The following is a 25,082-nucleotide window of genomic DNA, read 5'->3' as shown; positions in this document are numbered from 1 at the left end:
AAATCTTCATCAGCTGCATGTGAGAAGACAACAGAAAATTCAAGGGTTTTCCCCATTATGGGCGACTTGCTACCAATGGACTACAGCAGTGTTTCTGAACCAGGGATGACTCTGCCTCTCGGGCAAGTTTACAATACGTGGAGGCATTTTCGGTTGTCCCAACTTGAAGGTGTGTTATTACTGGCAACTGGGAGGCAGCCTGGGGCTCAAGTCAAGATTTAATTAGTAACCTATGTCCTTAATTAGGCGCTTGCTACTCTGGGTCACTCCTCTTTCAACGCATTTTATCTCTATTTGCAACAACAATAAAGTAAGAAAAAGGAAATGACACATCACTAGCAGCAAATGGCACTGCCACAATTGTCACCAAAACTCTTGGGAAGGTCCTATAACTGTCACTTGTTACCAGATTGAGAGGGAAGGTTGACTCTCCTGGGAGATGCTGCAAATTATTTCAGAATTCTCCTAGGAAAGACGTGACATTTGCAAGCTTAGTCCTAACGTATTCTCACAAAGTTACAGAGGACTTCTGAATCATAGTTCTTTTTTTTTTAAGTACTCTGAGGTTAAAAAAAAAATAACATTGACCTCAACTTTTAATACTCCTGAGGGCCTGAAACGAGGATATGGAACAAGAACCCTTGTTCTCCTAAACAGAAATGGAGCCAATAACATAGAGAACTTTATGAGCCAGATAATGTCTGGTGTCCTGGAGCTAAAGAAAATGTTGGCCCGTCTTGCAAAATCACAGCTGTTTCTGTCTCATTTAGCGACTGGGCCCACTCCCTGCAGCCAGTTTGCCTTTTGAAATATAGCACAGCTAGCTAGCCATTTTGCAGTATGTGATTAAAGCCACTGACAAGGGAAGTTTTCTTTACTTTTTTTTTTTTAGCTCTTTGTCTCAAAAGCTTTAGAAAACTTGACAAGCATTGCTCAGAAATACAGATTACATTTTTGGAAAGAAGATGCATAGAGATTTCTTACTGTGTACAAAATTGTGCATATTTTTATCAACAAATAAAATGCACTTTGGAAACGTGAGGTTAAACAGGTCCTTTTCTAAGATTAAAAAAAAAAATGCTGCACTAATTTAACCATAGGCATTGATGGTGGGAGAAAAGATTTCTGTGACAACTTCATTCACCCACCATGTGTGTTTCTAGGTTGCAAAACAGCCTACCAGCAAACCTTCTGAGTCAGAGACCTTTCAAGTTGAAAATCAACTAATAATTTTTAATAAGTTAAAGAAGTAGATGAAACTAAACTTAAGAAGTTGATCAACCGGTAACATTCAGTACTTAAAATTATGTAACTGTTTTGAGAGTCCGTGAAAGTAAAAGTTTCAAAATTGTAAAATCAGGACTGTCAAGCAGAGAAAATTCTATGACCCTGCAGTCAAAAGTTTATTAAAGTAAAATTTTCTTAAAGGTAAAACTGCAACTTTTAGCAAATGTAAAATGAACATGTCAAAATTTTAGTCAAGTAATTAACTAACGCAGGAACCAGTAAGATGGTAAAAGCATTTCCAAGTGTATTTCAAAAGCTGAATGTTTATAGGCAATGTTCGGATGAGGTTGTTGGACTAGATGTAAAGACTGGTTAATGTCCAACAAGGTAATAAACTGTAAAACCATTAGGGTTGTCTTTTCCACCAGACAGAAATTATTTGCATTTCCCAGGGATAAAAATTTTCAAGTTAACCTCTGACCTACAGCTTTACCAAACAGCCCATTCAATACAAAACCAGGCCCAGCATCGCACTGGAAGGACACTTGGAATTCTCTTCTGACAAGTTGCATCGTCTTTCATATATGAATCTTTCATTCTTGATGACATTATGCAGTTTTTAGAGACAGGTCTCCATCATCTTTATCTGACCCATGTACAGTTCCCGTGGCACATTTTCAGGCTTGTGCCCTAAATGTGCCCAGCTTGTTCTGTGCTGAGATAAACATCAGAATTTATAAGACAATGTGTAGATGAATCTACATGTAGGTTATTTTATTCACTAGGTGTAATTTAATGTATATTTAAAAGTCCAATGGTATAAACAAGCTATCACACAAGTTCAGAGATTATAAATATTTTGAGCATGAGTCTAAGACATTTTGCATTTCAGTAAGTTCCCCAGGTGCCTGATAAGCTTAATAAATATGAATGTTATAAAGAAAATTTTAAATATAATGGTAAAACTCACCCCAAGCAGAGAAAACACCAAATTAGTGTTCTCTTATAGCTTGTGACATCTATGAACTAATTTGCATACCACCTAAAACAATGCTATACGTACACCAAGAGAAGGTGTCATATCACTATTAATGCAATCAAATATATGCAAACGCAGACACAACCCAGTGCAACTCTAAATTATTCAATGGTTTCTTTTCTCATGGATAAAGGTAACCAACATTCTCCTAAACATAACTTCTGAAAAGCAACCCATCTACAAAAAAAAAAAAATCTACAGAATAAAAAGCATGAGTTTTTAATTTCCAATATTTTTATTACAGATTTTTCAGATACATATTTATTTTCATAACATCAGCTTAAAAATAATTAATCGCCCAAGAATAAGCTTTTGTATGTCTGCCAAGGTAAACTGCTCTATCTTAAGTTTATCAAGTTATAAATAAGCCACATCATGTGCTTCTGTGAACCAAACCACAGCATCGTTGGACTGCATCCGAAAGGCACAGAGCATCCCCACTGTTTTCAGTGAGAGAAGAGAAGAATATTAATCATTAGGACGAAAACCCTGGCCTCCAGCTACCTATCATCTGAAACTAATACAGCCTGAATTATTCGCTGAGTCTAAAACAAAAAGCATTGTTAAAAAGCAAAGGTGACCAAAACAAACACGTGTTCCTGGGCCTTGCGTTCAACATTCAGCATTTCAGAATAACTGGAGGCAGACAAACCACCAGACCCCCCAGCAGGAGGACCTAGCTGCCCAGAAGCAGTGGAGTATGAGGTGTAAAATTAAAGCCACTTCTGAGGAACCTGGGATTCCCAGCACCAGCGTCACAAATTTGTGTAGGATGGTCTAGTCCATAAAAAGCATAGTAAAATGCAAATATTTCACCAGGGAATATCAAAGAGAGAATGGTCTGGAGACCAGCTCTCCAAGAGTCAGCCGACAAGTGAGGATGCTGAAAGTCAGACCTGAACGCAAGCCTGAAACAGTTATAATTAGATGATCTAACATTCCCTGTCCCTTGGTCCACCTTCTCTGGTACTCAACATATTAGTTTGACATTTTGCTCCCATACATTTGTATAAATTAAAATCTATAGATATGCTCTTTTTTAAAAAAAACCTAGCATTTGTCGTAACGTGTTGAATAGTTCTAATTTACGGTGACATTGAGTTACCCTTGATCAGAACACAGAAAAGAGGGCGTAGTCTAGCAAAAACATGTGGAACTGAGAAAACAGAGGATAGCCTGTATTATAAACATTCTTAAGTTGTATTTTTAAGCTTTCAGAGAAAGGAGAAGTCAGTATGTTAGCTTTTAAATGAGGGGTAGGGAGTGGAAGGTGGTGGGAGGGTAATCATGATTTGTTCAAGGTTTGGAACCTCCGTATGAACATCCATCTTGTCCGATGACAGGGGATCTCCAAGGACACAAAGGCCCAGCAGGTGACCTGCTCTGTGTCCACACCCTCCCACCGCATTAAAAAGTTGGTAGAGTTCAAGGAGAATTATTTGAGGCTTAATACCCTCTGACTTGCTGTTTTAGTTCTAGCCATGAGCTTACACTGAGGAGAACTGATCAGGGCTGGGCTTTAATTTAGTTTGTTCATATTATTCACATGAGAACAAGCTAAACAATATGTTGAACACACTCCATATCTGATCCTGGATGACATCAATTAAATCAGTTTAAATACAATTATATGGAACAAATTTGAAGAGATCCACTATTATTAATAAAATATACATACAGAAAGTATGGTACATCTTTGGTAAAAATGACAAAAAATTTTAAAACAGTATCCACTTTAAAAAAGAGATCCGCTAAGTGCAGTTTCACATAGGTAACTTTATACCCGAAAAGCGATTAATTTCTAAGCCATCGGACACAAGCTGGACCAACAGTGAGAGAGTAAAACTACACCTAACGTGTAAATTGTCAGGTGTGGATGGTTTCCATAGTGACAAGAAAGGGCACGCCTAGGAAGGAATGGAAAATGATGCTTGCTGCTCAGGATCACAGAGCTGGCTGGTCATTTGTAGGTCCAATAGAATATACACTGAGGGGTTTACAAATAAACCACCATTTCCACCTAGAGTTATTGTGTGCTCCGATGTTTCTGCGGATCATGGCCCCGGTTTTCCACCGTAGAGCTGTCTCTGGGCAGCCTTGGGACTGCCCTGTTGTAACAATCAGCAACAGAAAAATGTCCAGAATGGTTCCCATGGGCATTTGGTCAGACCAGTCAAAGTGGCATCAGATCCGCTCTGTTGAAGGAGTCCCTACCTCGGGTTTACGCTGTCCTGTTACACGACGTGACCAGTGCTTTATCACGGGACAGCCAGTGCAGCCACTCTGACGCTAAGACTCCCGCGCAGTGATGTTAAAGGAAAACGTAAACGAGTATCTTTTTATCCGTATGGGTTTCCAGAGCTTCTCGAGTCAGCTTCAAGTGTTCACACTCACCATGTACCCTTGATTCAATTCATTGATTCCATGCATTCATGGCCATAGCCTCGTTCTGAAAAAGGCTTGAGGTCTGTGGACTTGACTCAAAACCAAAAACGGAAAGGCACACATAACAGCCCGTCCCCTGGCTGAGAGAGCGTTCTGTCATTCATTCATCGGTAAGACTTTGGCCCCGTGGGCCGTGATGTAGGTGAGAAGGATTCTGGCTCTCTGTTCCACTACGTCGATTAGCTTTTCAATCCCCTGCCTCCCTCCTTGGCTTTCCCAGTAAACCTTATCAAGGAAGAGGGATTGAAGGAGTTTCTGTCGTAAGTGCTGGCTCTTCAAAACAGAAACTGCAGACTCGGGAAACCTGCAAAAGATAAAATGTTATTTCATCCATAGTCATTCAGTCTGGCCCAAATCACACTATCAGGTAACGCCTCGAGAATCAAGTCATTTTTGTCACTGTCAAGCTGACACCTCTTTAATAATTATGTGCTAGAAGAATAGGTTATTGGCGTATAGTCAGTTTACAGTGTTGTGTCAATTTCTGACTCTTCTACACCATTGAGAACTTGACATGCTAACATCTTACTTAAGATCATTATATGTAGGCAAAGAGAGGCACAGAATTAGGAAGAATTTGGAGAACCTGGCAAAAATACTTTCCTCAATTGCAAGCTCCATCTCCCTCAGAGAAACCACTGTAATCTGTCAAGCAGAACATACCCTCCGAAGTGTCAAAACGCAGTTTTATGCAAGAAAACATAGAAGCAAGATGCTGACAATGTCAGTAAAGTTCTCTTCCTGAACAGAAGTTGCATGACTGGATTTGATGTGAAATCACCCAAAATGCATGTAGTCTAGAGAAAGAAATCATTCCGAAATGCCCAATTAAATAAAGAATTGCCTTTGATTCGGATGATCCTTCAGGAATTCTAAGAATCTGGGAACATTCCATTGAACTAGAGTACTAAATTGCTTGCAAATAAATTCAGCAGAAGTCAGGTTGGAGAGCCAGGGCATTCCACAATGAAGCATCTCTCCTGGAAAACCTGAGATCAGTTTAGAAGGCTCCTTGCTGAATGAGCTAAAGAGAGAGCATTGTGCTTTCTGTTCTTCATTAAGGAAAAAAATAAAAATAAAAATAAGCATAAAGCCAGGGGTCTAGCTCCTGCATTCTCTGAAGGATTAATAACATTTCTGATCCAAAATTATAAGCAATGGTTTGCTACATCTCCAGTTTGGTCTCTCTCCCAGCTTTCATGAAAATGCTGCTGAAAGCACCATAAAAATATTGGGATTTAATAGTCATCTTCAAAGTAAACTCAGTTGTCCCTAAAACACTAAAAGAGAACATGTTTCAAGAGTATAGTTTGCTAGAAGTTTCTGGCCTCCAAGCACCTTTTACAAATTTCAGTGGAGCAGGCTGGGGACGGCGCCGAGGGCCATGAGAACAAGCTGTCCACGTGTTCCAGCATCGCTGATGCTGGAGACAGACCAGAGGCCGCAGAGCTGGACGTGCTTAATGGGCCTGAGTCAGTGTGGGGTTAAAGAATGCTAATCAGATGCTCCAAGCTCCCTGAAGACATGTGCTATATAATTTAGTGACCACAGTATTAATTAAGTAAGCACCTTTGCTCTATGAAGTATTCATAATCCGTGATTTATAAATTCTATGGCCCTTGAACCAATTTAGCTGTGGCAGAATGATGAGATGAGACCATTATAACCATGGATCTCTTTCGTGACAAATTCTTTTCATAAAGGAAGAAAAAATTACCTGCTTTTGCATTACCCGGAATCATAGAAATATTCCAGGCATAAATCTGGGTTAGCCAAGTCTTCATTTTTGCTTTGGAAGGTGTAAATTACTTATTCAAAGAAGATTTAACTTGAAGCTCATTACTCCTCATAATGCATTTAAAGTTAAATCTTCTTTGAAAGCACAAGTAAAATATTATTCATATTTTTATGAATGTATGGGATAGGTAGGGTCTCCAGGCACTCTTAATTCTAAGAGGAAATTCCGGGATTTAAGACACTGTAATATCAACCCAGGAAGTGATGCCTCTGGGGTGTAAATTTCCCCACACCTACAATCTTCTTAGTTTAGACACAGAGAGAAGAGAATCTGCTATACACTCTACCTTCAGTCCACAAAGAGGTGCGAGGAGTGGGTATTAACAGGGAAAGACACGGCCAAGACGCATGGAATGGGGACTCACGAAACGCATCCTCTCTAGTGTTGACAGTACATAAAATCCACGCTCCCTAACTCATGGTGCTGGGAAGAACTGTTGAAATAGGCTTCAAAGGTTTAGTAAAAAGAGTAATAGTAACAGCAGGAACAATGACATTCCGCAGAAAAATGACCAGACTTGGAGGACCTGGGTTCTCCCGTCAAATTCAGACTCGCCCCTGCGCTCCCAGCCGTCACTCAGCTTCACAAAGCTGGCCGACTGTTACACTAGAGCATCTTTTATCTTCAAGTCTCAGACACAGCCCCCCTTCTAGTGACTCTGATTTTTGCCCAAGGGAGACCAGGAAGGGTGGTTATGAGGGGAAGCCTGAAATCCAGCCGCAGACTCCGTGGCTGGGGGCAAACAGCTCAGACTCTACAGTGAGGTTTCTGCCACCCTTAAGTGTCTTAGTCCCTTGGTTTCCAAATATATGTAAGCTCAGGATACCTTTTTCCCTTAATCTACGTCTATGGAAGGATTTTCAAGTGCTCAGAAAGCCCCCCTATTTGAATAAACAGCCGTTCATTGGCCTTTGACACTGTGTTCTACTCAGCCGATTGGCTCTGACTTTCCACGTGTTGATAAAGTCACTTGAGTTTATTCCGCCATTGGACATCCTGCACGTCAGTATCTGCACATCTGTGACTCCCCTGTCCTGGGTCCTGGTGACAGAGCTTTTGCCACTTGCTTATCCCTGCAGTTTCTATTTCAGAGACCCCTGCGGGCTTCCCACGTCACCCACGTTGGTTGTCACAGTGAGAGCCAAGCCACACGGCGGACGTGAGATGCAGTGGGAGCTCTGCAGGTGGTGTGAGTCGGTGATGATCTGTCTTGAGTCCCTTCTCAGGGCCCCCGTTCCCTGGTTCCTTCTCAGGGCTCCACCGATCAGACACAGGATGTGAGTTTCCTCAAAACCTCACTACTTATACAGTATAAATGTGAGGTCCTCCCTCTGTCACTGCATCATAAAACTTACTCTTTGATGCCTTCTAACAGTTTGAAGTTCAAGTTATCCTCGCTTCTGTCAAAGAATCCCTTGTTGTCTATAAAGACCAAGTGCCTGGGGTCCTGCTTTCGCTGGACAATGTGCTGCAGAGCCACAGAATCCTGCTTGTCACATCTGGGCATCCGTCCGCTCTGCACACAGGCATCTTCCTTCCGAGGGCGGAATCCACAGCAGTGTGCATCCAAGCGATTGTAAATCTGAAAATGGAAAGCAAAAAACAAAACCCAAGGTGCTGAGTGGAAACAAAACTTGGGAAAGTTAGAAGATTTCCAAAGAACTGGAGATTTCTTTCTCAATTGCTGACTTGCCAGCGTCCGATCGGGCCAGGCTCATTTAATTAAAGGCAACTGTCAGAGTAAGTCCAAGGTTCACATCCTTCTGACTCAGGCACAGCATGAGCATTTCCAGCTTCTGCTAACAGCTCCAAGGTCAGATCATCCAAGTTAAGCATCTCCACCCTTAACATTCAAAGTTCCCACTGACATCATGGGTGGACGCATGGCCAGAAGAATCTGATTCTATTCAGGACAGAAGCTAGAAACCACTGTCCTGTGACCCACCCGGAAGGCTGTATCTTATTCTCGCCCTCAGGTTGTGTTATAGAAAACCTGAGTCACCCCAGTGTCTCTAGAATTCAACTGCATCTCTGAACCTCTCTGGACTTCCGTGCTGCAGCATCTAACCTGAAATAACGGAGGACAAATCTATTGACAAGATGTTAAGTTCAATCATGAAACCCAACACATTACTTGTATGAAGCCCACGGCTGGATTCAAAATAGGTGAGCAGGATAAGCAGAGCAGTTGGGCCTCCTGGGGTTTACTGGGGGAACAGGACCACTACCTTACAGAAGAGGGTAAACAGATGAACTAGAAAAGGGAGAATTGTGTCATTTCCATTTCTTTGGGGCAAGGGAAGAAATAATATTTATTCTTCAGGGTAAATTAAAGTCTGGGCTCAGGAATCAGATAAACGTAAAGTCCAGTATCGGCTCTCACACTTTGCAGCTCTGCGATGCCTTTACTGCACTGACTCTCAATTTGATCATCTGTAAAATGGGGATGATAGCATTCACCTTGTGCATTTAGTCAGAGGATTAATGAAAGGGTCCGGACACGCTCCAGCCCTGACCTAGGCATCGAGAAGATCCTTGAAAAAATAAAAACTGTTAGTACTACTGTCCAGACACACACGTGCACACTGTAGGAAGTGTTTTATCTCAAAACAAGCTTCCAAAAGAAAAAAAAAAAAAAAAAAGAAACCAAACAAAACCTTATTGTGGGGAAGGAGTTAAAAAAAAAAAAAAACCAAGCTTCCAAGGCAAAAGGTAATTTCTCCATTTCAATGGAGGAAAACAGCCTCAGAGAGGTTTAATATCTGCAGGGCAGAATTCCCGCAAGTAGCAAAGGTAAGATTCAGACACAGCTGTGTTTGTCTTCAGTTTCCCAGTGTCCCCCTAGGTCATCACGTTGAGGAGTTGAAGGCTAGGCAAGGTCGCACAGATGCTTGTGATTCAAAGATTCCTCAACACAGACTGGCACTTTGATTCTTCTGGCACCGAACTCCCGTCCTTTCTCTCCCTCCTGTGTTTTCGCAGATCTGTGGGGTTGGCCGCTCTAGGTGGCCAGGTGCTAAGAAAGGGTGTCAGGAATAGCAGTCTCAAAATGTAGCCTGTTCTGAAATAACCATCCAGCCAGCCAGCCAGCCAGCCAGCTGTTCACTGGGCATCTTCCACCACCCATCAGTGGACTGGGTGCCGAGGCAAATGCCGCCCATGGCCAGCACCTCCTCAGCATCACCACTACTCCTAAAGGAAAATGAAGTGGTTTAATTTTGCCTCAGTACCACAGCAAACTCCAGGCACTGGACCAGTGACCCTCATCTCTGTTTTCTGCACGTAAAGGGACTTGGTATCGAATAGCACACCTCAGGAAGCAGGGACTGGAAGAGGAGTTAGCATAAGCCAACTTTCTACGACGTTTATATGAAACCAGTCACATGGGCGGGGTGGTCACGGAGCCACCGGCACCTGGACAGCTCAGAGGGTGCACGGCGGGTCTCCAAACAACCTGCAGATCAGGGAGGTCTCCGTCAGAACTGGCTCCAGGAAGCTGATCTTTGGGGCTGATACGTCTAACCAGTGGTTTATCCAGAAGGCCACAGAGGCTGACTCCAGGGCACAGCCAGTTCCCACTGCTGGTTCAAGAGCATCCGCTGAACCCAAGGGTACCAACATTCCCCCAAGGTGAGCAAGAGAGCGCCCACCAAGCCCCTTTAGGGCACACGAAAGACGCGTGAACTAGAAACCACTAGAAACCTGTATGGGACCCTTTCCCCTGAATTTCTTTCCTTTTATGGAGAACCTTGACTGCCTGTGAATATAAGAGAAACCAAATGATATAAAGAGATTCGTACATGGTCACCAATTATTTAAGTGAAGACCAGAGGGTCAGAGAGAACATAAAAAATTACTTCTGGAAGCTGCTTCTCATCCAAGGTCCCTTTTTAACAAACATTAGCTAATGAATCTCAAAGAATCTGTATACCATTTCCCCCCCAAAAAGCACCATATGTTTTTATCCAATTATAATGACGTTATATATGGTTAAAAAAAAAATCTTAATCCTATTTCATTCAGGCTACCACATTTTGAATAAATGTGTATAGAGCTTTGTTTTTAATTTCATTGTAGTCAGTTTACAATGTTGGTTAATTTCTGGCGTTCAGCATAGTGATTCAGTGAGAGCTATAGATACATATATACCTTTTCAGATTCTTTCCCATTACAGGTTATTACAAGGTATTGAATACAGTTCCCAGTGCTATATAGTAGGACCTTGTCATTTATCTATTTTGTGCATAGAATGAATACAAACTTCTGGTTACCAGGGAGGGAAGAGGGGGTGGGGGGGTAAACTGAGACTCTGAGATTTGCAGATACTAACTTTCAAGGACACATCCACCAGGCACTTCTTAAAGAGCGCCCTGAGCCCCAGGCTGTTTCTTCATTGTCGATTTCTAGTGGTGAGAAAGGACTAAGACACGTAGTGACATTTCTGTTGTTTCTACAGGAGAGCTATGAGCGCCACGTATGTAGACTAACAAGCACTTTAGAGTTTAGACCCTCGCTTTCAGGACGTCTGTAAATATCATACTTTTCCATTTTTAAACTACAAGAAAGCGTTCAAAGTCAGAGGTCGAAAAGACCCAACTTGGGTCATCTTCTTACTGCCTTTTTCTCCACATCAGATTGCTTCCTACAGTGTGTTTTTAAGGTGCTTTGTCTGATCTAATTTTGAATCACTCAACAGCCTGTGATGATTTCACTTCCCCAACAGACGGCTGCGTCTCTCAGGTCCAACAGACCTTATTACGGAAAACGTGTGTTCAGCTGAACTTCGCCTCCAAAACCGTGTGTCAGTCCTGTAGTTCAGATCCATGCGCCTGCTTGGTGTGTATGTTAACACGGGTTGGGTGTGTGTGTTACACCTACAGACACAGAATCAGACTGTAAGACCTCAGATCACTGGGGTTTACTTTATTTTTCTCAGCCTCCAACTGGAGGCTAAATTCTGTCTTTGTATCAGTGTCTCTGTCTAGCAAGGGCTTGAGTAACTCTTAAATCATGCCTCCAGCTCTTCCCAGAATTTTGTTTATGGCCCTCCCTTCAAATTGACATTCAATATACCGGAAATAATTTGACCAGGAAACCATAATCCTTAAATTCAGTGCCACTTTTCTTGGCATTTAATTTAGTTATATATAGAAATATATATATATATTTCTGCTTAGTTTTAGCAGATTTTACCTAACTTTTTAAGGCCTAATAAAGCATATCTTAGATACCTATGTATCTGCCACATGGTTCTAATATACGTATTTGTGTAGTGCACGCATTAAAACAATCACGCCGTTTCACTGTCACGTGGCGAAGCCCCAGAGTTACCACTGACGTGTCTCTGTTCTTAGATAGTAACCCTACAAAGAATCCACTTGGGGGTATAGCTTGTCAACTAAGCAGTTATGACTATTCACCACATTACTGCCTCTTGTTCAAATTCACAGCTTCTCACTCTTTAAAAAGAAAAAAAAGGCAAAATTTTTACAAAATTGAACTTCTGAAGCTGAAGATGATGGCCAACCATCATTTTTCCATAAAATGACTCTTTCTTCTTTTAGGAAAATCTATCCGTTCAGTGTTTACCTAACTAAAAATATATTCAGAAAAATCCAGGTGCTCCAGCCAAATATTTTGTGGGTGGGGATATTTTTAGACATGTTGCCTTTCTTCTAAAGTTTCTTTTTTTAAATCCCATTTTCCTTCTGGTAGTGTTAGTTTTGTCTGTCAGAAAAAAAAAAGTTCTTATAAGTGACCTGAGTTATGTGCCTAGAGCCTAAACAAGGATGTCTCGGCTGCCCAGACCAGCTCCCCAAAGCTCAGTAGGAATCTGCAGAAATCCAGTGACTTTCCACACTTCGGCACCCCCATCCATTCTTGCCGTGTCTTCAAAAAGTGGGCCTGTCACACAGAGAACAGATGGTTCCCAGAAGGGGAAAAGGGGGTGGGAAGGGACAAACTGGGAATTCAAGATGTGCAGATACTAACTACTATATATAAAATAGATTAACAACAAGTTTCTATTGTAGAGCACAGGGAACTATATTCAATATCCTGTGGTAACCTATAATGAAGAAGAATATGAAAATGAAAAAAAAAAAAGTGGGTCTTTCAAAGCCATTGTGGGAGTCTCTTCTTATCTCTTTCTCCTCAAAACAATTACATGACTAATTTTATTGCCTGAACAAAGGCAATGGAATATATTCTAAACATGCTGCCAATATTGATAATGAAAAACGTCACAGCAGGTATTCACTGAGCGGCAGGTGTGTGCCAGGAATTGTGCCCTTAACTGTTTACATGTATTATTTGATTTTCACAGCAACCTTAAGAGCTAGGTGCCACCAGCAATCCCCTGTGATACCTGAGGAAACTGAGGCACAGAGAGGCCAATTAGCTGATGCAAGCCCCCTCGGCTGACACGCGACAGGACTCAGGACTCTAGCCCCGATGTCTGTGACTTCCAAGTGCACGCTTTTACGCACCCTGAGTGGATGTCTCAGGTGCAGCTTCCGAGGTGGCGCTGCAGCACGACACGTGCGTTTGTGCAGAATGCAAAGTGAGACTGCTTTCAATAAGATGTCAGTCACAAGGTTTCAGCAGAAACAAAAGAACTTCAGTGTAAGAGTTCAGGGAAAATTCATGAGGGGGAGGATATCACTGTTGGGTTTTAAGAGCTAGGCAGTGTTAGCTAAAAAAAAATAGGCAAAAGCATGCAGGCAGGAAATCAAAACACATCTTTAGAGAACCTGAGAGCAGGTAGACCAGTGCTTCTCAAATGGTCTGTAGTGAAAAGCCAGGTGTTTTCGGTCTTTCTCTCCCCAGACCTGACACTGCATGCAGACTATTGTTTTGTTAAAAGGAAAAAAAAAAAAGAAAAATAAAAGAGTAGAGTAGAATAGAATAGAATAAAATAAATAAATAGAATAAAATAATAGTAGAATAAAATAAAATAAAATAATTTATTACTAGAGAAATGAAATTCTTTAAAAATACAAACAAGTATTTTGTTAGATTCAAGAGACAAAAATACTCTCCCAAGTTGATACCAAAGTGTCCAAATGCTCGATGTTGGCCCTGCTCTCTACAAGGACTGGTCTAGACTGCCCGGGCCCTTGATCCCACGGTCTGGGTCTGCACCATCGGGAGAGGGAGGCAGGAAGGCAGGCGGCCAGAGTCAATGCTGAATAAGGGCTCTGTGCCCACAGGGGGAAGCTGGGAGATCTGCCATGTCTGCAAGCCCCACCAGCCCTCTCTCCTGTAGGGCTGGAGGAGCGGTGACAGGCGAGGGAACACGGCATCAGGTGAAAACGTCAAAAGAGCAAAAACTGAAGGGAACCAAGGCAAAACGCTCTCAGGGGCTGAAGAGGGAGTAAAGTGAAGGTGTACTTTCCAACCAAGGCGAGAAACTCCTCTCACTCAGTTCTTTTAGTTAAATTACACCACCTGGTACAGCCTTCTACCTGTTTCCTGCACCTCTTTGAGGGTCTGAGTGAGCTCAGGGGCGTGTGAGCATGTGTGTGTGTGTGTGTGTTTCCAGTTTGTTAAGTCAATAGCTTAAGCTTCTCACCATCTCTTGTCAAGTTACTGTGTTAAAGACCGCACCTTTACCGGGAACTGGTTTTAGCAAGTTGAAACGATGCAGTAAGATAGGTAATGAGTGGAACTGAGTAATTCACCATAGTAACGAACTCATCCAATGCTCGGCATACAGGAGGCACTTGATAAACGTTTATTATTGACAGAACCCTGCGGGAAGTCAGTATCCACTTCGTATTTGGCTATTTACAAAGCTCCTCCAAAACACTGCCCCCTTTGGGAAGAGTGAAGTAAACAAAATAATGCCAGCAGAGTAAGACATGGGTCTTTGTAAGACGGCATCTGGATGGAATGGAAAAAATGGGAAAGGAGCAAAAAATGGAACTGCCTGTGCTGGTCATTTGCTCTCGTCTGGGTCTCTCTAGGGGTTTCATTTCACTAACCGTGGACCGTGAAGTCTTACCTCTCACGGGGAGTCCATGTGACACCTGGCATGTAACAGACACGTGACAAAGATACAACAGGTACAACCTCAGAGTGATAAATCAGTTTTCTGCAAGGTTCCTTTGAGTTCCAACGATTTCATTTGATGTCTCATTAGTTTTTAGAAAACACACGGAGAAAAACCTTTCTGTAATTATCTTATTTCAAAACGGCAGAAAGAATCACTACCACTGTCAGCCCCACCCTAAGCACAGAGACACATAAACATGTGGGCTTCTTTCTTTATCAGCTAATAACTCACATTGGAAAATCCATCTGCTTCGGTGTGTCTTGATGGAAATCAGTGCCGTGTTATCAGTGGGGCTAGATTTGGGTCCCTGTGGTCTAATAAACGTGTGAAGGTAGCCTAGATCACAGACAAGGACAGCCTCAGACGAGCCCCACAGTCCCCATGGGACTTGTTATTACAGACCTGGCCCTGTACCTTGGCAACCTGACAAAGCAAAAGCGGTGTTCTCACCAGCCCGCACCTGCACCTCGTGGGAACTCTCACCCCGTAAAATAATGGCTTTCATTCTTGTTCTGTGCTACCATGGCAACAGGTGCCTGTAAAATTAGTCTGCATGCACATGTGACTACCAGAGCAGTTGCAGACGATGAGAAAAGTGGAAACCGTCTGCAGTACGTGCATCTAACAATGGGCACCAGCGTCCCTGTGCCTCAGTCTCAGGAAGTTGCAGTCACTGCTCAGCATCACCGATACTCCAGAATTCCACATTTTACAGTAACTATCAGTGTGGACCAGTTCAGTGCAGTATCTCTAGTTGCTTTCACATCACTGAGTCATAAGTAAAGACAAAACAGTATTTCTTTACAAATAAGTAAAAATATTTTTAATGCTACAATATATTTGGATCTGTTTCTAAAGATGCGATCTGTTGAATTCATATAACCTCTGAATCAAGATGAGAACTCAAACATCATCCTGCCACAGAAAGACCCTGAAGCGAGTCACTAGGCAAGTGACAACCTATTTTTAGAGAAAGAAAATTCATGTTCTATAATTTGCACAGGCAAAGCTGCATGAAAATAGTGTCTACCAAAGGCGCACCCACCTTCCTGGATGCAAAGACTTCCAAAGAGCACTTGGACAAAGAAAAATGAAAATGTTTATATTTCATGAAGTTCTGATTTATAGAATGGATTTATATTAAGCCAGTAAAGTTACAATAGGAATAAAATAACCTTAACATAAGTAAAATTTTTTAAAAATGCTTTCTTTCAATGAAATGAGGCACCATTTTTAACGAGTTAACATTAAATAGGGCTGCAAATAAGTTTAAAATTATGTACATTTACATCTCAGGGAATCGTGTCATTGAAAGCTTTTCCTTTGCTCAAAGTGGTGTGTGTTCATATTTAGCACCCTTAAGGAATGCCTATCAATGTCATTTCCCCCCTTACGTCGTATATTATTACAAGGATATTGACAAAATAACATGAGGACTATACCAAAACATAATTGTGACCACGGTGATAAAGACTCTCAGCTTGATCGAACTTTAGCTGGGCTCCTGAACCTTCTCTTAGGCCCAGCTGTGCACTTTCTGATAAAATCGAGTTTCAGCAAGAGCCCTGCAAAGTCAGTTTGACCAGAAGCCCGTATGCTTGCTATCTGATCACTCTCAGCATCCGACTGGGTCCCCCAGGTGATGTCCGATCACCTGGCCTGTCCTTAGCAAGAATCTGTTGAGGCCAGTTTACCTGGACGCCCTTCTCCCTGGTGTTTCTTCTTAGTCATTTCTCCATCCGCTGACCCCTCTTCTACCCCTTGTGGGGCTGTGAGTCCCCACTCACACTGCTGCCTTCCAGGTTGAGCCCAGTCCCTCCCCACCGCGGTAAACTCCCCCTGCAGTGGCCCCATACCTGCTGTGATGGCCCTGAGTAAAGTCGGCCTTACCATCTTTAACAGGCATCATTGAATGTGGTTTTCTTTAACAATGATGAACACAAGCTAATGTAATATATCCAAATGTTAAACTCACCTTTTTTATGGAAATCGCTTCTCTTTACAAAACTTAATTCTGTTAAACTGATTGTTTTCTGGTTATTGAACAATAAATGCTGTTTGAGAACAGAATGGGGTTACCAGGGGAGGGGGGAAAGGGAAAATATTGGTCAAAGGTACAAACTTTTAGTTAGAAGATTAAGCTCTGAGGATGAGACTGTATTTAACAATACTGTATTATACACTTGAAACTTGCTAACAAGAGTAGAACTCACACAATCTCACCACACACACAAACACACACACACACACACACACACACACGATAAGTATGTGAGGTGACGAATGTGTTAACTAGCTCAACTGTGGTAAATATTTCACAATGTATATGGAAATCCTATCACCGCATTGTACACTTTAAGCATATTCAATTATATTTGTCAGTTATGCCTCCATAAAGCTAGAAGAAAAAAAGAGAAAATAAACAAATAAACTCTGCTTTACTAAATTAAACTTTAAAAAAATTTATTTTTACACATATATGTAGAATTTCCTGTTTGAAAATGGATTTGTTTCTATGCTCCCCGGGTTACTAAATTAAACTTTCTTAAAAATTATTTTTACATGTATATATAGAATTTCCCATTTGAAAATGGATTTATTTCTACACTCCCTGGTTGGCAAACAGCTTTGAAGTAAAACTCTTTATTAAAGTAGCTTGGATTCAAAAATGCCAGCTTTCCCTTAATTTTTTGAGTCTACTTCATGGGGCAAAATGAATCATAAATCTTTTAAAAATAATTACATAAAATATATATAGAGAGAGAGCGCGCCAGGTAAATATTTGCTTGGCCTTTCATTTTTCCTGTGGCAATACTGTTGTGTTACCCTTTCCATGGTTTTGTTTTTCCTTCCAGGCAGATTGATCTAGAGATCCAGTGCTTCGACCTCCTGTTTTCCTGGAACACAGCAGTCAAGGATGGTTTCAAACTGTCTATGTTTCAATGACATAGGATTAATGGGGAAGCCAGTCCCAAAAGCCAGCTCAAACAATGCATCAAGCCATCTTTGAGTCTCAAAAGATTATTTATGGACTCATGCAGGATTCCTCCAGTCCCTGTTGTCTCCAGCCCAGTGGTGGGGACGACTCAGGACTGAAGTGCACTGACTATGCACTGTATGGCAAGGCTTGATAGAAGCAAGAAGGACCCATAATTAAGTAAAATATGTTGTGCTTTTGATTAATAATTAAATTCGAAATGACCCAGAGATGTTCACTTGGTTGTCAGTTAGCAAGTTGAGGCTTATGAATAGAATGTATTTGACCAGACATTTCCCCCGGGAAGCAGACTGATGCAAGAGGAAAGACCTACATCAGCCAGTCCCCCAGCCTGCCTTTTATGCAAATGATGCTTTAGCAGAATCCGAGCTCTCTGAATGCTAGCCGGTAGGAGGAAGGAATACGTAAAATTCTAAAGGCTTTTAGGTTGGGAGCAGACATCTGAGGATCTTTATGCTCCTTAAGAGGAAGGATAAGCTTTGAGACACAGAGAACCCTTCACAGGAAGTGGGCCAGGACCCGGAGAGGCGCCTTCCTGTTGGAGAGGCCGGCCAGCTAACCGGCTGTGTCTGTGTGATGGACTGGGGTCAGTGTGGCTGGGAAGCTCTTTCTCTTCAAAGCTGCCTCCATGGAGAATCAAATAAATACCTTAAATTCCGTGGAGTGAAAGAATGTGGTCTCTAAAATCAGGCTTCTACCGGAGAAACCTTGTCAAAACCCAAAAGACGGGATGTCAAAGGTCAGGGCCCTTGTATTTACTTTCCACGTTCTCTCATGTTCTCGCAGAGGAATTTTGAGTATCAGGAGTACATGCCATTTCAGGGCCACACAGAGTGAAACTCTGTGCCTTTTGAAATAAAGGGCAATGTAATTCGACTGTGGGTTTCCTAATCTCCCCGAGGCTTTGAAAAGACCAGCTTCTTAGTGGGAAGGATAAGCTAGCCGGTCAGTTTCTGCAGGAGGAGAGTTTGCAGCCTTCCTAGATGGAGCTGGCTGTGGGAATCAACCAGAAAGACATCTGGGAAGGGATCACCCTGAGAAACAGGAGAACAATGGTCCCCACGCATGAGACAACATTGTGTCAGACTCAGGAGCCAAGACACAACCATTTGAAAGGATGCCCGAGGCGCACAGATTGATTGGGAATTGTTTAGCTAGAACACAGAAATGCCTCAATCCAAGTTTGCTGAATTTAATTGAACCCTGTAAGCAGTATCCTGTACTCTTATAAATCCTGCTTTTGTTTATAAAGTAGAATTAAAAGTACTAAGATAGGCTAATGAGAAAAATAGAACAAATGGCTGTAAGCCAATTATTTAAATAGAACATCTATGAAGCCAAGCAAAGCCTCTCATCTGATGTTAAAGGGTCCAAAGGCAATAATGTGGTATTTGTCACATTAAGATTCCACCTCAGGGTTGAGGGGGGTGTACAGCTCAGTGGTAGAGCGCAAGCTTAGCATGCATGAGGTCTTGGGTTCAATTCCCAGTGCCTCCACTAAAAATAAATAAATAAATACATAAACCTAATTACCCACCCTTCCCCCACAAAAAAATATTCCTGTTCCAACGAAGGGAAAATTTCTTGGCTGATGCCTTGTAGAACTATGTTCTCAAGAAATACATGTGGAGAAAAATATAATTCAGAAAGACACCTGCACCCCAATGTTCATAGCAGCACTATGTACAACAGCCAAGACATGGAAACAACCTAAATGTCCATAGACAGATGACTGGATAAAGAAGTTATGGTATATTTATACCATGGAATACTACTCAGCCATAAAAAGAATAAAATGATGCCATTTGCAGCAACATGGATGGAACCAGAGATCGTCATTCGAAGTGCAGTGAGCCAGAAACAGAAAGAAAAATACCATATGATATCACTTATATGTGGAATCTAAAAAAAAAAGACTAAATCATTTACAAAATAGAAACAGACTCACAGACCTAGAAAACAAACTTATGGTTGGTTACCAGAGGGTAAAAGGAGGGTAGGAAGGGATAAATTGGGAATTTGAAAATTGCACTTCTTGGGGAGTGATGGAACTATTGGCTATCTTGATTGTGGTGGTGGTTTCATGGGTGTGTAAATCTATCAAAAATCACCAAATTGTACATCTGAAATATGTGAAGTTTACTGAACAAGAACCATACCGCAATAAAGGTATTAAAAAAAGAATAGACCGTCCCTCATATCCACCTCCGGGTTCAGCCCTATTTCCAGCACCATAAAACCGTAGCCCCCAGCCTGGCTAGACCCTGCACCTCTCCACTTGTTAAAGTAGGAGCAGTTGTTAAAAAACAGGAATATCAAGTTACAGAAAAGTGCATGTTGTCAACTGCATTTACAATATGCAAGCTTTTTTAAAAAAAACACACAGATATCCACTGATTATGTATGTAAAATTATTTTTAAATTGGCTGAAAAGATGCATACTAACCTCACAAGTGTGATCACCTCTGGGGAGAAGGTGCAGGAAGGAGACATGAGGAGATGGTCAGAGGGATTCTGACTTTGATGTATTTATGTCCCTAAAGTACATTCTGCAGTCAAATGCTCTGCCCCTGAGCTATACCCCCTCTCAAGTACATTCTGAAAGCCAATGTGCACAAAAAAATTGACAGGATAATTCTAGAAGTTGGCAACATGATATTTGTTATGTTAGTCTTTGTTCTTTGTTTTTTTTTTTTTTTTTTTTTTATGTGTTGGCAAGGAGACCTCGAGGAACAGAATATGAGAATAAAACCCAAGCTAGCTTCACAAATTCTGCAGGCTGAGGGTCCTGCAGTTAACAGACACGTAAGGAGGTATTATCTGCAGTTTCCTTGTCTGTGCAAAAATGCCCCCACCCCAACCTGACCTGGACGGCACGTGCATGGAAACTGTGTCACGCGCTTGCATGGTTTCCCACAGCACAAATGCTGCAATGCACAGCTCCACACTGCAGAACATCCAAGGTCAGACCTACACGCCCCTACCACCGAATACCTTGTCATATCTGGAGATTCAGGAGATCATAGCTATGCACATACAAATATACATTTACAGCAAGTTTAAATTCTAGGTGATAACTGCAGATCTGTCAGTGCATCAGTGTCAGTCCATTTAGCTGTTAGAACAGTTTAGAAACAGCAAGCATCTAGCTCGCACAGGGCTGGATGCTGCCAGTCTGAGACCTGGTGCCAGTGCGGTTGGTTCCAGTGAGGACCCTCTTTGGGAGCCGCACGTCTCACCGTGTGGCGCGTGGGAGGAGGGGCTGGGAGGACCTGCTGGATTTCTTTCATAAGAAGACTAACCCCGTTCATGAGGGCTCTGTCCTCCTGACCTCATCACCTCCCAGAGGTCCCACCTCCTAATACTACACCCTGGGGCCACTGAGTCACATATGCATTTGGGGGGACATTCAGCCCGTAACAGCCAGGTACCATGATAAATAGTTCATGTGCAACACTCCTGTTAATCTCACAACAAATCTCCAAGGGAAATCAAGTCATTTTCTTTTTTACATAATAAATCAAAGCTCTGAGAGACTATAAATGTGCCCAAATGTGACTATTGAAAAAGTGGAATTTGAGCCCAAGTTTCTTTTACATAAATGCTATTCAGTGCTATTTCTCTATGATATTGATGAACTGAAAACTTGTAGAATTAAATATATGTATATATACATACTAGATGTTCTGCTGAGAAAAGGAGCTTACTCGGGTTAGTCCCATAGGCTCTGCAGAGACAGGATTTGGGCTGGACTTTGAGGCGTGGGCAGACTGTCCACTAGGGAAGAACCGGGCGGTGTTTTAGTGGGGACGGGAGAGCAGAAAAGAGTGAGGGGACGTGTTTAATTATTGACAGTTTGGAACAGACCAAACCACAAAACGCACACACACACACACCCTGAAGTTAACTAACACATACCTTCTCATTGTGTTTAACTGCCCAGTTCTCAGCCTCAGAGACACAAACACGGTACAAGAGTTATCGTGACAGATGAAAATAAAAAGGGAGTTAGAAGTTCAGGTCACAGTGTTCCTTAAAAGTAATGCTGTTATTTTTTTTTTCTATATAAACTGTACCACTAGAGAACTAGATAAGAGATGAAGGGAAATTACTCTTTAAAGAAGTATTCTGAGGGGGAGGGTATAGCTCCATGGTAGAGCACGTGCTTAGCATGCAGGAGGTCCTGGGTTCAATCCCCAGTAGCTCCATTAAAGAAAAAGTAACTAAAGAAAAAGAAAAATTAAAAAATTTTTAAAATAAAAATAAAAAATAAAAATAAAAAATTTTTAAAAAGAAGTATTTCAACTAATCAATGAAGAAATAATGCCAGAATTAGAATACCCCCATTTTTTGATGCCTAGTGACTGGAGAGGTTAATACTGAGCACCAACAGCTGCTACTATCATGACCAGGCTGGCTCCCTGGACATCTGCCAGGGTCTCCCAGTGTAACACATCACCATCTATAAAGGAGCCTGGATAAAATAAATTAAATCTAAATCTGATCAAGTCCCTAAGCCTGACACCAATGTAGATGGAGCAGAGATTATAGAAGGACAAACAAAGTCACCAGAGAAGTGCAACCAGCGAACTCCAGAGTCTAGAGCTCTACAAAACCGGTGATCTGGTTCCTTCAGTAAGTAGACTGATAGGGGAAAAAACAGAAGTGATGGAGTGGAGTTTGTAGATTAAAAGACATACCAGCCATTCACCAAGGGTAGGCTTCATCTGAATCCTGACTGAAATCAACTGTGAGATAGATAGGTAGGTAGGTAGGAAGGTAGATAGATGGATAGACAGACAGAGAGACAAACAGACATTTAGGGAGACAAGTATAAGTCTGACCACTGACTGCATGTTTGTCTGAAATTATTCCTAATTTTTCTTTTGAGTGGGATAATGATCCTGTGCTTGCATGTTTTGTCCTCTAATGATACGTACTGAAATATTTACAGATGAAAGAATATGAGGTCTGGGATTGTTTCAAATTACTGCGGGCATCAGAAGTAGCAGAGACAGAGCCGAAACAAGACTGGTCATGCGTTGATTAATTGTTATATTTGGATATAACAGGCACATAAAGTTTCGTTATAATATTCTATCTACTTTTGTATATGCTTAGTTTTTCCATAAGACATTTTTCAATGCATTAGGGCATTTAGACTTTATTTTCCAATCAAATGGAAGTCTTGAGAGATTTTTTTTTTTCTCAAGAAGCAATATGATTGAAAAGGAAGTAGGGATGATAAATTTAGCAGTGATTCACACAATAAATTGCCTCTGGGGCAGAGGTAGAGACAAGGAGGTCACTCGGGAGCCTCCTACAGCATCTTGCCCTGCATGGATGAGCCTGATCCAGGTGGCATTAACAGGAATGAAAAGAAAAAGGGACTGGAGGCATTTCAAAGAACTGTCAGAGTTTAGTGCTACTCAACTATGAGGCATCGAGCAAAGGAAGACGCCAGGATGACTCAAAGATTTCAAACCTGGCTGATTGAAAAATAGTAACGTCAGAAATAGACATAGGTTCAAGTCGAGACAGGAACTGTTAGGGAACGAGGTGACAAATGTGCTCCCAGACTTCAAGTCTGAGAGGCTGACGTGACAACGTGCTTTTCTCAGAAATAAAATTCTGTCAAAAATTAAAAAGTCGTACTTTGACTTGTTAAAAGTAAACTCTTGTTTAGCTACACCTGCACAAACATGATGTCCTCTCCCCAATTATGATGACTTCTTTAAAAATAAAGTGTCATAAATTTGTATAATAAAAATGCTTGAATCAAAATGGAAGTCAAATCTTCTTGGAACAAATATCAAGATAACCCAAATCCTTCTTTAATAAAAATATTTTCTTGGGGATGGGAAGGGATAAATTTGGGAGTTTGAGATTTGCAAATATCAACTACTATATATAAAAACAGGTTAAAAAAATAAATTTATTCTGTGAAGAACAAGGAACTATATTCAATATCTTGTAAGAACCTTTAAAGAACATGAAAATGAATCTATGTGTATATATATGCATGACTGGGACATTGTGATGTACACCAAAGATTGACACATTGTAACTGACTGCACTTCAATTAAAAAAAAAATGCTTTCTTGGCATGGTTTAGTCATTTCATTTATATCCTTTTTCCTGAAACAATGTCTATATTCTTTGATATCAGAAGTAAGTTTCCCTTCCTATCTCTACACGTATAAATATAAAAAGCAATAAAAAACATTGTAGGTGCTCAAAACATACCAAGTGTTCTGGCCAGTTTGCTCACGCATTGCAAGCAGTACTCAGAAGAATGAAACTATGGTGTCACAAGATAATCTGGAAAGTCTTCTGAGGCCTCTTTAAAAATCCCTGTATTGTAGCATCATTAATACTAAAAATAACTTCTCCCGGTGATCGTGTGAACATTTGTATAGTAGAAGCTATGTCAAAGGCAGGCTTTTGAATTTCAAAAGGGCAAACTTAGTTTTACAGAATGACACTTCTATAGTTACCTACAGTATATTTCAGCGCTTAGCCCAGGCAGATCTGCAAAGTTTGAAGCGTGTCATTTTTAAAGCTTAGAATGACACATTCCCCATGTCCTCTTACCTTAGTAAACAACCCTCTATAATCAAGCCAACCACTGTGATTTTTCAACAAAAAATAAAAAGCAGGAATGTAATGTTCTCTACATCCTCTCATCCTTGGCAATCCTTGCTCCCCAGATCCCAGCCGATGCAGCATGCCAACCAATATTGCCAAAGCTAATCCCAGACTCTCTTGGCGACTTGAAGCCAAGACAGTGTCTGACTGCATCACCCCTCATTACTTGCTAGCAAGTGAATGGGATGCTATGCGATCTGCTTCTTTGGACTGACCAATAAATACAGGGCTCGAAGCCATTTAGACTGGCAGGTGCTAATTCTACAAAACAGCAAAACTGACCCAAATTCTAGATTTGAAATCCCAGTGTCTGGGACCCTGTCAGAGCACCTGCCTGTGTGTGCTTTTCCTCACTGACCTCTAAAAGTTGGAAGCGAGACCCTTGATCACTGAGTAGGAGGGTTAAGAGGACAGGGTGCCTGGAAGATGGTCATTATCTACCCCAGAATCTTTTTTTGCTTAACATATAGAACGTTCCTACAAAAACAATTCCTTTTTAATGAAAAGCAATGTGTCCTCTTGTTTAGATGACAGTTGGTTGGAAATTTTACTTTCATTCTGTCAGACCATTAAGAGAAAAAAAAAAAGGGACCCACAGTATCAAGAGGGGGAGGAAACATATTAAGGATTAAGACCCTAGATCAATCGAATTCATTATACTGAGGAACTAAATCATAAGCAGCCAGGTAAAAGTTAGGAGAGACAAGTCTAGGGGGCCAGGCGTGCCAGTGCATATTGTTTCTTATTGAATTTACGAACATAAGTTCATAACTCGCGGACATCTGGGAGCCAACGACCTCGGTGGAACAGCAAGTTTCCATAAGGGCCGTTTCTCCCACTCAGTGAATGTGTCCTCACTTCCGGTCCTTTG

General features: G+C 41.4%; 1 protein-coding gene across 3 annotated transcripts in view; it reads right to left on the bottom strand.

Annotated features, from left to right (window-relative positions):
* Window positions 1-2,482: 2,482 nt before the first annotated feature.
* GASK1B (golgi associated kinase 1B) overlaps window positions 2,483-25,082 on the bottom strand; it is a 49,409-nt gene continuing 26,809 nt past the window's right edge. For all 3 annotated transcript variants that reach the window (XM_032466065.1, XM_032466077.1, XM_032466072.1), the window contains exons 4-5: window positions 7,865-8,091; window positions 2,483-5,015 (exon numbers count right to left, since the gene is read on the bottom strand). In XM_032466065.1, coding sequence (XP_032321956.1) covers window positions 4,808-5,015; window positions 7,865-8,091 — 435 coding nt within the window. In that variant the 3' untranslated portion in view covers window positions 2,483-4,807. The remainder of the gene's footprint in view (window positions 5,016-7,864; window positions 8,092-25,082) is intronic.

Source organism: Camelus ferus, chromosome 2 (assembly GCF_009834535.1).
Source record: "Camelus ferus isolate YT-003-E chromosome 2, BCGSAC_Cfer_1.0, whole genome shotgun sequence".
Classification (NCBI taxonomy): domain Eukaryota; kingdom Metazoa; phylum Chordata; class Mammalia; order Artiodactyla; family Camelidae; genus Camelus; species Camelus ferus.
This window is presented reverse-complemented; position numbering and strand designations above follow the sequence as displayed.